The sequence below is a fragment of the Chaetodon auriga genome, chromosome 10 (genome assembly GCF_051107435.1).
Source record: "Chaetodon auriga isolate fChaAug3 chromosome 10, fChaAug3.hap1, whole genome shotgun sequence".
Taxonomy (NCBI): Eukaryota; Metazoa; Chordata; class Actinopteri; order Chaetodontiformes; family Chaetodontidae; genus Chaetodon; species Chaetodon auriga.
Window position 1 is genome coordinate 15,785,101 of NC_135083.1, and position 16,353 is coordinate 15,801,453.

At 42.8% G+C, this 16,353-nt stretch overlaps 1 protein-coding gene across 5 annotated transcripts in view; it reads right to left on the minus strand.

Moving 5' to 3' along the window:
- The window catches only part of prdm16 (PR domain containing 16), a 180,058-nt gene that overhangs the window by 82,110 nt on the left and 81,595 nt on the right, over positions 1-16,353 (minus strand). For all 5 annotated transcript variants that reach the window (XM_076741320.1, XM_076741325.1, XM_076741323.1 and 2 more), the window contains exon 3: positions 2,524-2,571. In XM_076741320.1, coding sequence (XP_076597435.1) covers positions 2,524-2,571 — 48 coding nt within the window. The remainder of the gene's footprint in view (positions 1-2,523; positions 2,572-16,353) is intronic.

Consider the following 16,353-nt stretch of genomic DNA (forward strand, 5'->3'; position numbering starts at 1 on the left):
CTGTTTTGGTGCAGGAACAGGCTAAAAAAGTAAAACATAGTTTCCATCGACTGAGTAATGTGACCTATAGTTGCATGCAGGCATTTCTCTCTATATAACACAACTATATATATATATAGACACAGCAACAGATCTGCTTTACTGTAATATAAAACACAGAGACAAACACACACACACACACACACACACACACACACACACACCTCTCAGCAGTGAACTAGTTTATTCACAAGCTACAACTCAATTAACATTCTGCCTTAATCAAGCATACCGATGGTAATGACATGGTAGAGGCAGGAGAAGTCAATGTTTACGTGTGTGTGTGTGAGTTTATCGTGCCCATGCCCTGTGTGTGTGTGTGCGTGAGTGTGTGTGTGAGACTGCACGATGTGGATGAATGAGTCATGTCATAAGGAATGGCTCATGCATAATTTCATTCATATTCATAACAGGCATGTGGTCTGCCACCGCCCGATGAGGGCCCACCGCAACTCACACTCTGCATAATGAGATGTGGCCAGTGTGTGTGTGTGTGTGTGTGTGTGGATTTTATGTACCATAGGTAAGCGTATGTCTGTGTTCTGTCATCTGTACGAGTGTGTGTTTTACAACATTACGCTCCTATCGGTGCATGTGTGTGTTGCATGCGTGTCTTTGTACTTGTGAGTGTGGAGATGTGTGTGCGTGCAGAGTAAAGTGCACGGACCACTCTCATGTGGAAGGTGGTTAGGTAGTTTATAAAACCGTCTAGGTTTTTCCACATTGTACGAACATGTGGGGAACAGGGAACAGCCCAAACCACCTGCGGTCAACTCTTAAAATAAGCTCATTGACTAATGTAGGATTTCAAATCAACCAAGCAGTCTGTGATTTGCATGCCTGCCTGTTTATAGAGGGTACAGCAACAGGACCCTTGACCTGAAATGCAAATGAGGATATTTAACTGATTTTGTTTTTCTAAGGGCAAAATTGGTCATAATTGTAAATTACGCCAAAAGAGATTCAAAGTGAAATCCGTCTTGCGAAGGTCGCTCACTGTATAGATCTCTCACATGCTGCTTTTATTAAGAGGAGCTGGATTTCCTGCTGAAGAGCAGTTCACCATTAGTTCTGCTCCTGATGTTTGGACCATCCTGCCATGTAAGACAAGATAACAGGCACGCACAGACTTAGAGGACAAGGTCCATATCTCAGTTTGAATTTCTTTGACAACTACATCCGTGAGGTGGCAGCAACCTCAGCACGCCACTCACATGACATGATGACTGTTCTTGGCTCTTTCTGTCAAGTCTATGTAAGAGTTGTGAACAAACATTCAAAACTCAACCATCTTATATTGATGGTTATTGTACTGCAAAGTCAGTTCATCAAAAACTGAAAAAGAAAATCAAAACCTTTTTTTAAGACAATACCAAAGTGGCTTTCAGAGCAAATATGGATCGCTCCTCTAAAACTGAAATCTGATAAAACCGCACATAATTTACGGCTGTGCCATTTTCAACCATTGATTGAGGTTTCAACTGCCCCACTATTGACTTGAGTTGGAGGTGCGCCTGCGTGGCTTCGGTCATTCTCAGAAAGGGTGCCCACTCCGCTGCAGCCATTGTTCTTTCATGGACCATTAGATGGACATGAACTCTCTCGCTGTCCTGTCGTGACCCGGCGACACTGGCCGTAAAAACAAACTGCCCAGCCTCTTCAATAAATTTATCACCTCATAAAGTGGTCAGTGACTGGTCAATGGGACGTATCGGCCACAGTGTGTGTATGTGTGTGCGTATGTGTCAGTGTTGTTGTCTTAAGTGAAGACAGGGTTTGTTAGATTGCGCACCATTTTCTGCTGATTCCTTTGATGAGCAAGGCTTTTATGTTACTGAGGCACTGGCCAGCATAACAAGATGATTTATTTGTTCAAGTCTTTAATCTATGATTTTCATCACGTGTGTGTTCTGCTGGAGCTTTTCTAGAAAGCTCAGCACATTTAATACTAATACAAATATTCTCTTATATAAACATCAAGATCTGTTTTGTGTGAGAGACCTGAGAACAAATGACATAAAATGTAAGATCACAACAAAGAAATTCATTCATTCAAAACAATCTCTTCACACACACACACACACACACACACACACACACACACACAGGGCTACACTAATCACATATATTATTAGCAAGATTTTTAAGACCTCTCAGACTTGGCAAGAGGAAGCTTCAATGCCAACCTGTCTGTGATCTGGCGTCATGTTATCTTTAGCGTCTGTGGGCCAAAATCTCAGTCAGGTGAGCCTCAGACACTTTCACATTTGTTTACCAGGTAACATGGTAACAGAACTGCCAGCACATGTAGAACAGAAGTCCTACTTTTTGTGCTTGCCATAAATCGCCACTTTATTACTTCACCGCCACAATGACTTTGATACCTTTGATGTGTAGATAAACCCAGCGGGACAGCTGTCATGCAGGGCAGAGGTACACAGACATAAAGACGTAACATTGTATAAACAGCTATAACAATCCTACCTTTTTGATGCAGCTGTCCGGAGAGGTGTCTTCATGGTCATTCATCATCTGTGAAAGCAAAAACATAAACATCTACATTTAGAAAGTGCTTCATAGTACCACAACCCACACTGTTATACAAAAATCGGTTTATTATAGCATTAAAAGAGAACGCTGATTCCCGCGCTTCTCACGGCCTTGGCCATTGGTTGTGACTGTCGCCGCTTGATGACATGAGCACAGGGCGCGCACAGTTCATCACGCAGACCCTCTGGGCTACAAATGCAACCAGAGAGATATAATAATGGACTGAGAGGTCACAAAAACACCCACACACAAGCAAAAATAACACTACACACACACCCACTCTGATGAATGAATGCCCCACAGATTTGGCGTTAATTCTCCGCTTCAGCGTTGCAGGAAATTTCGCTGAGACTGTGTCTGTGTCTGTGAGTGTGTATGTGTGTGTGTATAATTAAGCCTTCAAGCAATATTTACTGGGGGCAGATGGGCGGTAGAATGCTCCCAGTGTCTGCCAGAGGAAATGAAGGAAGTGGGGGAATGATGAAGAGATGGGGCTGCTCCGCTGCAGTGAGGCGGCATTTCACATATAATGGCAACCCAGAGTCTCTCTCCATCTTTCTGTGCCTCTCTGAAGCCCATTGATGGCAACTGAGGATCAAAGAAGAGATGCAGACTGTTTTCAGAGCAGTTTTAGGTGGGGTGGGGGGGATCAGCATGGTACTTTACCGAGTTGAAGTGAAATTAGGCCTATAAAACTTCCTCATGCACAGACACACGGCATACCTGAGCCTCCCTTTTCCTGCTCCCTATCCTCCCCATCTGCCCGCATAACAGTAGGTGTGTTGTTTGGGTGTTGTGACAAGACTGGCTGCCTTTATATGAGAGCTGACATATTCAAGTTTGTATTTCCTAAACCAGTGTGGTCCACCATGATTGGGAAAGAGACATTTATCTGCTGTGGAATCTGCCACAGAAACTGTGGCGCTTTTCTTTGAATTCTGGCAAACAGAAACTTCTTTTATGCACCTTTCTACACAAAGCCTCAATTCACAGGAAGTGATGAAGAATTGTGCGTATGAGGTTGTGGATGTGTCTGCTCACATGTGCCTCAAGATAAAGGTGTCTATAACTTTGTCCATAGGACTATTTATTCCTCACTAAATAGAAACAACTATCTGAAGAAATAGTAGCAAAAACAGCAGACATTAACTCTCAATTCATCTGTCTTTGCTTTCACCCAATAGAGCAGCAGATGGGCCATATGGGTGTCCATGTATGTGCACCATGGTTTCCTACATGACGCTGTCAAGGGATCTGTTCCTTAGCCTCACCAAATGGGAGCAATTATATCACAGATATTTACAGCAGTGTTCGCAGTCTACTTACACATCATGTAAACCTTTACAGAAGCATCCTGTTCCTGAAATCAGTTTCAAACAAATCAGCACAAGAGCTGCAGTCTCCCTCATGGCCAATGCAATTTCACATCAGTTTGACTTGTAACTGCAGCGTCCCTGTTTTGTTTTGTGCAAGCTGAGCGAAGAGCATGAAAGGCTAATCTAAATCTGATATGAACCAACAAAGCTGAAGAGTCTGGTCTATAGCTTTTCCTCAATTGTTCATGTTTATGAAACTCGCAAAATGTGTAGGACATTATAGTGTGTGTGCACCACAGATGCATGGGGGTGAAAAACTCCTGATGGTGAAGAGCAAACAAGAGTTGTTAATAAAGTGAGTGCAAGTGATTGAAAGTGCAGGACTCTCTGTGCTGTTTGCATATTATTTACTGTTTAGTTGCTGCATAGTTTAATGTGAAATGAGAAATGGTTCTGGTCTTTGCAAAAAAAAAAAGCCACAAACGCACATGTACTGGTTTGAATGAGCTGAAGAGACAGATTACAAAACGGTCATTTTGCCTGAAAACAAACATTCAAATTTATTTCTCTCTGTTTTTTATTTACTTAATCATGCCTTATTTATTCTGTCAATGCAACAACTGTGTGGGGTGAAGTAGAAGAACTATTTAGGAGACAGAAAGATAAATCAGGGTTAATGCGTCAGCTCTATAAGTAAAAAAATACACCTGTGAACCTTAAACATGGCGATAGAGTAGATCTTGAAAGAGACAGACAGAGAGAGAGAGAGAGAGAGAGAGAGAGAGAGAGAGAGAGAGGACTTCCCCTTTCTTGTAATGCACAAGACCAGCTGCAACAGTTTACAAAACCAACAGCTTGGCTGGGTCGTCTAAAATGCTACCAGGCGTTCAACAACTATAGGACAATTTCTGGACTTTCCCCTTGCTCTGTTCAGCTACATGCCAAGTGTAAATATGTGTGTGTATCAAATTGTGCAAGGGTAACCTAAAACTGCAGAAGACATGCAAGCAGACATGAGCGGTTTTACTGATGCCTTAATGTCTTTCAGCTTCAGGTGGGGGGTCGGGACGCTGTGGGCTTTCTGTCATCCAAACCTCAGCTTCAGGTCCAGAAACACTGAGCTGACTTTCAGGAAAATGCTAATTATAAAACTTCCTGGCTTTGAATTCTATGTAATTCTAATCCAAACTGTTTGTCTGTTGAAAAGTTACCCAATGAGGTTTTTGTTGTTGTTGTTTTTTTAAAGTAACATTTAAAGATAGGTGGTTAACAGGGTTTCCAGCGGTGAAAAGCAAGGGCTTGTGCAATGATGACAATAACTGTAACACGAAGGCACATGGAGATGCTCTTTCAACGCTGGAATACTGCACGCACGCACACGCACATGCACGCACACACATACCAGACAAACTCATAGACAGAAACACACACAGAATAGCTTAGCCTTGCAGCAGCACCCCGCCAAGCAAATAAATAAGCTATTAATTAGGGAAGGAAAATGTGATTGGCCACTGACTGGCGGTGCTATGATTTATTGCACGTGTCACCGTCATCTCAAAGTGACTTTTACTCTGGGTCGGTGAGACAGGTCCAAATAGAGACTGGCCTGTTGAGAGGGATGGATTTTCCACTACACACAGAGAGGTAAAATTGTCCATTTGTTCTGTATCTAGCCTGCTGAATGCTGACATGTCAATATGTCTTATGGAAAAGAGAAAAAACTGAAGCGGGGGCAATTAGAAAGTGTGTGTAAGTGTGTGTCTGGGCACACAAACTTCTCTCTCTGGCCCATATGACCTCAAACATAAACAAATCCAGTCGTGGCTTGATGAAAGTGCAGCCACCTGCAGAATCCTTCCACCAAGAGCTGTCCAGACCCTCATTAGGGGTATGCGTAAATGTGTGTGTTTGTGTATGCGAGAATGTGTGCGTGAGTGTGTGTATGTGTCTCTCACCGTGTCTGTGATGTGTGATTTCACACTAGGCGGGAGGGAAAACCCCTACCATTATTAGTGTTTCATAGCACAGCTTTTGTTATTGGACAGAGTCAGGAGTTTTTCAGCACCACTTTAGCACCATTCGTATTGACACGCCATGATGACCAAGCGGACAAAAGAAAACACGACGTGGGGAGAGACACTCAGTGAGTGGACTGCCTCATTGTTTTTACAAGACCTGTCACAGCCTAAAACACATGACGGAGCGAAATCCCGTTCAGTTTATTTCCAGAACTCATTTAACCTGAAAAAAAAAAACCCAGCAGAAATGCCCCAAGGCGGGTTTCTGTATAGGGCCCATAAAGCATATGTGGTTTTGCATGTGCAGCTCCAGTCAAACCTTGAGAGAATGACCCGTACAGCAATCTTCTAGTCATACCATTCACCAATGAGAAGGTTGAGTAAGTAGCCATAGCAACTAGAGGAGGACCTTACGAAGCCTGCTCATCATCATCATCCTCAGGCGAGGAGAAGAGGGCCCCACTTGGAGGTTTGCGTCGTAGGAAAATGTTAGCATTCAGTTGCCAAAAACAATTCTCCTCAACTCTGGATAATATGAGGCAATACAGCAACACGGCCCAATGGATGGCCGTGGATGTCACAAAGCCACAAGTTTCCAAAAAGAAACAGCAGCAAACAAACCTCAGGGCTTTTTGAACCAGGGCCCTGACTGACAACCCATCGGCTGCAAGAGCCACACCAAGAAAGCCACAAATTGAAAGTTTTGCTACGCATTTATTGGGAACTTTTGCAGCTTCTTGGCACGCTGACAGGATTTCATTGTGGTGGCAAAGCCCTGGACGGGTTATTGATCTTTTTGATGTATAGATGGGAGGAAGCGGTCTTTCACTCTGGGTCGTGTTGAATAATAAACTGCAGAGAAAGTGTATTTGTGTCAAAGAGCTGGAAAGAAAAAGAGAGAAAATGAAAGGGGATACTCTGTTTCTCATTGCTGGAGCCTTTAAAAAGGGAGCTAACTATCATGTCAAACATGATCTCAACAAATGGATCTGACTCCTGTGACTCCCAGATACTGGCAAATCTGATCACAACAATTTGCAATCAATGAAACGGCATGACTGCCCCCAAAAAAGGAAGAAAAGAAGTGGGAATATCAAGTCTCCTGTGTTTTTCTCTGAGGGCTCTTGCTATCATTTGAACTCTATGATAAGGAACCTTTTACACGTTCCTGCCAGAATCTGCAAGAGGTTGTTTGACTAAGGGTACACGTGTGATTCAGTCTGCTTTTTAGCATCAAGTCAGATGGTGCCTGGTCGCGGTTCCAAGTCCTGTCTCTGGCTTGTCCTTTAAAAGGGTGTAAAACGGGGCTATTTCGGGACTTCCCAGAGATAGGGGCCTTGACAGCTGACCCAAAACAAGCCCAGAGCTATGACTTCTTAAAAACATGCCTCAACAATGAGGTTGCTCACAGGCCTTAAGCAGGGAGGTGGGAAGACTAAGGCTGGAGAGGAGGAAACAGGCTAAAAAATGTGCACCGCTAAATACCAGGAAGCTGGGCGTTCATCAGATAGAATATATTTATGATGACTTTAATAAGCGGAAGACTTGAGGTGCTTTGGCCAAGGCAAACATCAAGGGGAGTGCTGATAGTAAACTTTGCCTCTCTTTCTCCCTCTCTTTCTGTCATAGTTGATAAAGAAGGTAATTATGAATGTAATCACTGTTTGGCTCCTTATCTCCATCTCCACTTTGCTGTGAAGCTTGATGTGAGAAAATCATACAGATCATTGGCAAAAGCAAAAGAAATTGATGCCAAAGGAATGCGTGTGATGCCATTGTCTGAGAGAAAGAGGAGAGGTCAGATTAGCTTGACACTTATCACATCACGCTAAAGCTAACACTGTTACCCAACCCTACATCCAGATGGGTCTATGCAGGGTGCGGCCTGTGACGGAACTAAGAACTGTTGGAGAGATAGAGCTTAGCGCACAAAGGTTAGATTTGGAAGGCAAACACTCAGAACTATTGTGCGACTCTGGAAAGTCACGGCCACTTGTCAAATACAAACGGCTGATATTTACAGAACGAGCATTGACCCCGTATGTCCTAAGAGTCTTTGTGTGATTTATGAAGAAAATGCCATAGTGAAATATCCTGGCAGGGTTTACGCTGACTTCGGACAGGCTTGTCTCATCATTTCAATGTCCTGCATGATTCACAGGTCCTGCATAGACATGTGTGGTTTAGGTGCTACACATTACACACTTGGTACAAATGAGCGATTCAAATATTTGTATTTGTACGTCTGACAGTTGCAGCGTTTGAAGTCATTTCTCTGTAAGAAAGCGATGTCTCAAGGTGAGGTTTGCACTCTGTCAGCAAACAAAAGCTTGGGAAAGAAGCTCAATTTCATGAAAAAGAGAGTGAGAGGAATGCAAAGGGAGGTGGAGGGAGCTGGAAGAGAGCAGGATTCTGCAAATTTATTAAAAGGGTCATATTTTCATGGCTGCCTTGTACGACCATCCATCACCTTATGTCCAAGGCTCCTTATCCTTTTAAGGCTGTTGACTCTGAACTTGATATTGACAGAGCCATACAGATAAATTATCTGCTTGGCCTCTACTTTATTGATAAGTCATTTGGGCAGATGATCAGTAATAATCATAAGTGAATAAGGGTGTGCCAATAGATCTTCTGCCAGCAGATGCTGTGACAGCCGCAGGATTGTGGCCCAATAAATAACCCTACCTTTTGGCCTAAGAGGATTGCCTACACAGCATCGGCAGCTGCTGTGGCGTGCCATTCAGATAATGATATATCACGTCCTCCCTCTTCATTTTGATAAAGGTTGCAGTTTATCGATACATGGCAGCAGGAAGAAAAATAATATTGCCGTATTTCTAATGATCTCCTATTCTTCCCATGACACATATTGCCTCTTAGCAAAGCAGGGAGTTATGGGAGTAAGATTTAGGATCTTGACTCGAGGGCATATAGATCGAATCAAAGGTCACGCCACGGATACTTTTCATTTCACATACCTCAGCTGAGCAGATGCCTACGCAGCCTATGCACTACATAAATCTGATATTGGCTTTTCAGCTCAGCAATGTCATATGTTTCATATCTCCATTTCCCCTTGCAAACTGAATTTGTGTATTTAGAAACATACACCAGACCACACTGTCTGTTCCTCTGTCTAGTGCCAATATGAATCCCTAATTCAAACCAGGAATTCCTTTAGGTGGGTAGAAAAGGACGCGGAAACACAGAGAGGGGGATCTCTCATCGCATCAGGGGCTTTTCTGGACAGCAGCCACAGAGATATTGTCACGTGACGACGGATAACTGGCGTGTAAATTGCATATCGTTTATCGGGGTCCGGCTAAATATTTACACCGTTTGCATATTTCAACATAAACAGACGGGTTTTGGTAGCTTTTCATTTCTCCTTTCACTCTCTTTCTTCAAATCCAATGTATGTACAGGATGGACAAGCTGACTCAAACAAGAAGGCTAGACAGTGAAGTTAGACAAGACGGAAGGAAATGAAGAGAAAGGAAAAGACCTTCGGAGAAGTTGGAGGACTTTTCGCTTTAGAGAGTGCATTTCTTTTGTATCTGTACTTTTGTGTTTTTGTGTTAGTTGCTAAGGCATCCCCCTGCAAATCGTACTGTGGCTTTTCTGCATTTTTGGACCACACACACACACACACATACAAGGAACTTGGGTGTGGGCCCAAACATAGAAGTGAAAAGTCGCTAGTGACTTGGAGGCTAAGTGCATATATATATATATATAAATATATATATATATATATATATATATATATATGGGTCAGTGCCTCGGACAAGCAAGGGCTTTCTTCAGGGCTCTGAGGGTTTATACTAAGGTCAAGCCCTACACACGATGATGATGATGATGACGCTTGAGTAGACCAAAGCCACGCCAAGTGACTCGCTGATGAGATTTCTCCAGCAGATAAATAAACAAGGCCTGACCGTGAATTTCCTGCTCATGGGTATGACTGTGTTTTTGTTTGTGTGCAGCAAGGTACTTCGGATATATGAGTCTGATCTGATCCACCAAACAGAGACAAATTGTACACATACTAGGACTATTACATAATTACAATAGTAACAGTTAGACAGATGAATTATCAAACATCTCCCACAGGTCCTCTGTCTTCTGCACACTTGAGGAATCCACTTTAGGCTGTCTTCACTCTCTCAATGGTCTTTTTGTACTAGTGTGGCCTCTGTGTTTACAGGGAAGACGTAGAGCTTAGATGTTAGGTCATCAGTAGGACAGAGGTGAATGGTGTGGCGTGTGCTGAGGAAAGAGTAAACAGATCCAAGTGTTCATAAGACACTCTTTGTTCGTTAGGCAGCCTGTGTTTTTAGTCGCTTTTATTGCACCAATACACTTGAACACACAGTCTTTTTCATATGTTTCATTCACCAAACAGGTAACTAAAATGGCCGAGACATACAGAGGGCTTCATCTGTTCGACGTGACACTGTCCTTCCTTTTACCGAAGCTGATGCACTTCAGGAACAAAGAGTGGGTTTCTGCATATGTACTGGCTGGTACAGCATTCTACAATGGCATCATCGAGCAAAGCCAAAAACTTCGATCAAAAACGTCTTTTAAGGCTTAATTCAAACCCAATTACCACTGACTGAAGCACGTACACGATATAAATACCAACAATAATAACGGCAGCTTAATAGTTCTAATGGCTGCTATTAGCGTGTGTATTATTTTGAGTATGATGTGGAGATAAAACACAAAAACCATTTGTGTATGACAAATGGACTGTAACTAGTGCACTGTTTATCCTTGTGATTTCTTTTGGTGGCCGATCAGATTATTTACACGGTGGAAACATATAAAAGCCAGAGCAGTTAAGGCAGCTGCTACTGCCAAAAGATACTGTCTGGAGATACAGGCTACAAATGGTTTCTTTCACTGTGGTGGCCAGTGAGGAAAACATTTTTGCATGGGGTTTATGGAAAGAAGAAGAAAAAAAAACATGCTTGAGTGCAAAATGCATATAATGGCCCCTAAATCATGATGACAGGTTATTTTCAAATTCTGTTCTTCCACCAGTCATTAAGTACATGAACAATTAAATATTTTCCAAGTAAGCTTCCACAGACTGAAAGACTGTAACAAATGAATAATGAACAGGACAATTGTACCTGTCCTTAGATTATTTGCTGACAGGTTTTATTCCAACAAAGAATTTTGTAAAGTGCCGTACTAAGCAATCCACCTGAAAAAAAGTCTGACTACAAAAATACACAGCCTTAAGTACTGAAAAATACAACTGTAAACACTAAGGTAACATTGACAAATGACAGATCGAACCCATTGTGCAAATGAATCATCCACCATTCGGCGCTCATTGATTTGCTCACTCTAACATTTGTTTCTGCACAGCAACCTCTTTGGGGCTCTCATGCTCCGTTTTTTTTTTTTTCTTTCCAACCCTCCCTCTGTCTTTCTGAACACACAGTCTATTTAGCCTTGCTCTAAAGAGATAGCAGCATTTATCACCACAAGAGCTGTCTCCAAGTCCACAGGATCAACCCATCACCTCCACAATAAATGTCAAGCTGTCATGATTTATGCAGCTAATGAAATTGATTAGATGGCTACAGAACATTGCAACTGTGTGATTCAGCACTGTCCTGTTAACTCAACTTGCTTGAAAGATGTGTGTGTGTGTGTCTGGGATGAAACCAGCAGTGGCTGGTAAAAACATGTTGTGAGACATCTTGTCAGCCACCAGCAGGCAATGCACAGTTACATTTTCGGAGCCTCTGTCATCAGCCTTTATGATTTGGCCTTGAGGACTCTTCGAAGAAGATATAATTGAGTGGAGATAATGTAGCAGTCCTACTCCCTTGTACAAAGGCCATTGTCTGATGTATTTGACATCAAAACCCAAGATGAGTTGAAGTGTTACTGGCATTGATAATTTCAGGGATGGTCTCAGACTTCAAAAGACTGCCTGGCAATGATGTTGCAAAAGCGATGATATGATGCTGCTGGCTATCCTGGGCCACCGAGTGGAAAAAAACTGTGTCAAGAGAGTGAACTTTGTGGTGTGAGACACTGCCAAGTAGAATTTTAATATCTGACAGACACCTCATGTCATTCCAAAGTTCAATCTTTCTGAGGACACACACAAGTGTTACATCGATACCAAAGATCGCAATTTTGAGCACTCCATCACGGGTATGTCAGATCACAAAACAATCGGTACATTTTCAAAGACAAAACCCACCTCGAATACGCAGGTGAATGTGAATATCCGTTCAGTTGACCTTCGGGCTCATCACAAATGATTTTATTAGCCAGGCCATATAAGGTGAAGGCCCTTTACAACCCTATTAGTGTGAAGCAGAGACTATCTCTGTCACTAAGATTGATGTTCCCCGGCTTATCGAGTGCTTCCGTTATCAGTAAAAACCTTCAGCAAGGGATCCTAAGTCCCATTTGCACACCTCAGACTTGAGACTCATCAAAACTCATAGGTCTTTATCATCGGCATCATCAACTGTTAAAAACTCTTATCATTACTATCTTCATTGGTGTCACCGATACCAGTTTTATTTTTTAATGCAGAGCTGTCATCATCCTTGTGGCTGTTAGTAAAACAAAGGTATGATGTGTACAGATAGGATGCTCTGCCCTGGTCTCTGAACCCTGGTTTATAGCTGTCTGTCTGTCTGGCCAGTCCATGGGATGATGACAGATGACTTTATTGGGGGAGTTGCATGGTCACAACTTGCAGCCGGGACTTTCCATTAGTCATCTAACTAGAGCAATCAGCATGGAAAATGTTTGCGAACACCCTCTTGACCCTTTTTTTTGTTGTTTTTATATCTGCGAAGCCAGAACGTAGGCTATTCTTTGCCCACGCCTTAGTCTATTTCAATGACAAAAAACAAAAAAAATGACCAAACAAACAGGGTGCAGGGAAGAAACTGATTTTTGGAGCGATTCACTCATTTAATTTCTGCTCATTCTGGCCCCTGCGGTTGTAATGGATGACTTAGGGAGAGAGTTATTGGACAAAGGAGGAGGGAGGGCGAAGGCAAGCTTGGTGAGAGGAAACTTATCTGTCCTTGGGCTGTGGGACAGAACACAGTGCCGGCTTTATTCAGCGTCTCGGCCCCGTCGTTAAGGAACGATGACACACTCCTCCAGGCCCACATTAATCTTTAACAGTGTGATTTCTAAAATAACACCAGTGTTTTCCCTACGGCACGTGGGGAGAGAGAAGGCCCCGTTCAGTGCTGCTGAGCTCAGCCAGGTTTTTTTTTTTTTTTCTTTTCCCCCACACTGTTAGCATCGGACAGCAGAGCACAGGGAAGGGGTTTGAAAACTGAAAGGATGGACAAGACTTTGAACCGAGAGGCAGGAAGAAACATGTTGCATGGGAGTATGGGGGACATAGAGCAGAGCTGGAGTGGATTTGGTGCAACGTCACCAGATGTTAAAAGCCCTTGACCTCACTCACTCACCCTGACAGTGGCAGCTCCAGTGGCTCCCTCGCGCCACACATTACTGTTGTTAACAGTGTTATCACAGGGCTGCCCTGGGCAAGATAAAGACTGTGGCCGCTGATTGGCCTTAAGTGAATGAGGGACTGGCTGCAGACAAACAGACAGAGAGGGGAGTGTCAGTCAGCCTGCCTCTGGTTAATGACAGTGGAGAGATAGAAGCTGAAGCAACAACATTTTGTGGGGAACTGTGTGCTTAACAGCAGGCTGGGAAAGTGAGCACAGGAGAGCTAGGACAGTGCCACTAATGTTGTTTGGGTTTTGGGAGCCAGACAGGAATCTCTATTTCTCTCTCCCTATCAGGATTGAGGGAGGTAGCTTGGCTGCGTGCTGGTGATCATTACACAGCATGATAGCACCGCAGCTTTGAGGTTTCCCTTTGGGACAGGCAGGGGGCCTCACAAGGCACAAAGAAAAAGATGGAGGATCCAGTGAGCTGATTTCGACCAATAACCGCAACCAAGACCACTAGCTTCAGAAGCCAGTGGACTCATGCACACATCTCGTCTCACAAAACAGCATCTCACTCCCTTTATCTCTCTCCTTCTGACCCACTGTCTAGATACAGTATATCTTCTTTCACATTATTTTTAATTCAGTAGATGTAAGAGTGATAGGAGGGCTCTCTTTAAAGGACTTTTTAAGACTTTTTTGAGGCTCATAGGCTGTCGGATAGGCTTATCCTTTCTGTAGCTTTCAATAACTTCCATGTGCATTTCATTTCTCATCTCCTCCCTCCCTCCTCTGTCTCCTTTCCGCTGAGTGCTCCACACAGTGTACAGGAGGTCGGGCCAAGGCTAACATGTATCTATAATGTGTTCGTCTCAGGCAGCCCCCTGAGGAGTGGAGCGCTGCTTTGGCTCCTTGGCACAGTGGACAATGTGGGTGTTGTGTGGAAGAGCTGGCTGGCTGTACACTCACAGACGAGTCAATCTAGGGCCACTGCTGAACTGCTGCCTGTCCTGCTGCTCTAGTGCCTCAATAAGACCCCTATCACTGTTTTTTTTTTTTTTTTTTTTTTTTTTTTTGAAGCGCTTCAATTATTTGTTTTGCATAAATCTTTTAAAAAATGACAACTTTTTCTTCGACTCTCCATGCTGGATTTGATCTGTTCTCACCCCTCACACTCAGTACACCATGCTTTCTTTTATGGCCTTGTGTGTCTCTACAAGTGTGTGTGTGCCTACATGAGAGTACTCCTTTTCATAGTGCTGACACCCGGCAGATTGAGACATCAGGCGCCTGCTCGCTGTGGTAAATTGGCCATTCTTCTCAGGGGCTAATTGGAAATCTAAATGTTTTGCAGGGGAGAGAAGAGCTGTGAAGGAATGCAGTCTGCCTGGGAGTGAAAAACCAGATTACAGATTTTTTTCCCCCAATATTTTTATTCTATGCTATTTGACAGAAATTTACTCTGATCATCACTATGTTGAGGGAAATCTAAAAAAAAAAAAAAAACAAAGAAAAAAAAAAGTAAACATATTGAGTGTAAATGAATAGTGGAATGCAGTAAATAATGTTTATCCAGAACTCTTTGTGGAGACGTATTCTAATCCTGAAGCCACTTTTAATGAGCAAACACTCAACGCTGCGAATTAGAGGGAAATACATTTCCATACATAATGACCCAACCACAAAAAAGAAAAAAAAAAAAAAACCATTAATTACAATGCCTCCATCTACATAATTCAGAATAAAATATGAAACAAAAAATGCCATTAACACTAATTGACTAATTCATCACAGAACCTTGTTGGTAAATGTTCTTCCCTGCTTGAGTAGTTTCAGCAAAATGAAAACATTTGCATAAAGTTAAGGTTTGGGCCTGCCAGTAAACACTGAAAAGTGAGACAAAATATCATTAAACAATGTAGGATTTCTTGATGTAATAATTATGAATACCAATTTAGTTTATGAGTTGTGCAAAAAAAAAAAAAAGTCTCTTCCTTAAGAAAAAAGCGACTTTCTTGCTTTTAGCGTCATAAAACGTTATTGCCCAGCTGCAATATATGGAGTATGCACAAAGGAGCAGATGCATACATTTCATTTAACAGGTCTGCTTTGTCCTAACATCGCTAAAACAAAAATATTGTGTTGAAATTTTGTGCAATGGTTTAAAACTAATAAAAGCACATTTTTGCTTTCCCTGGCAAGCATCATCTTCAAAGTGTCTTGAGAAGTCAAAGTGGTGTGACTTTGTTCTTTATAAGCAGACAGTCCTGTGAATGTGGCCGGAGGCTGGCCCGTGCACAGTTATGGGCGGTACTCCCCGTTGTTGGGGGTGAGTTTGAGGTGCTGGGAAAAAGGGCTGTGCATTCACAGTAAATGAAGCCTTGTGAGTAACCGTGGAGAGAGTGCTTCTTAACTGATGAGTTCAGAGACAACTTCCCAGATCTTCTCTGCCACATGGAGACACCCACAAAGCTAAAGACCTACTGCCATTTTTGGAGTAAACCACAGAAAGCCACTGAATAGCTTAGTTTTAGCCTCAGCCGTGAAAACAAATCTAAACACTGTGAATTGAGTTTTGTGTCATTCTTCTTAATTGGCAGCAGCAGGTTTTTGCCTCTTTTTCTTCTCTGTTCAATATGAATAAATGCGACAAGCTTCTGATCCCGGCTTTTCAGCCTATGACTGTTTATTTATCTATTTCAACTACACCCAAGGGAACAAAAGGCATGCAGAATGGCCACTGACAGCCATGTCGAATATCTCTTTCTGCCAAATCTGGCTGTTTTCTCTCACTGCTGTCACTTGATGTCTTTATGCGAGGCTGAGAGTTCGCCACTATGAAAAGGGTGGGGGCGAGCTGAGTGAGTGACCCCCACAGGAGGGGAGTATTAAAAGTAAAAAAGAGAGCGAAAGCAAGGGATGGATGAACCAGGAGGCGGGAGAAAAGTGGAAGGGGGAGAG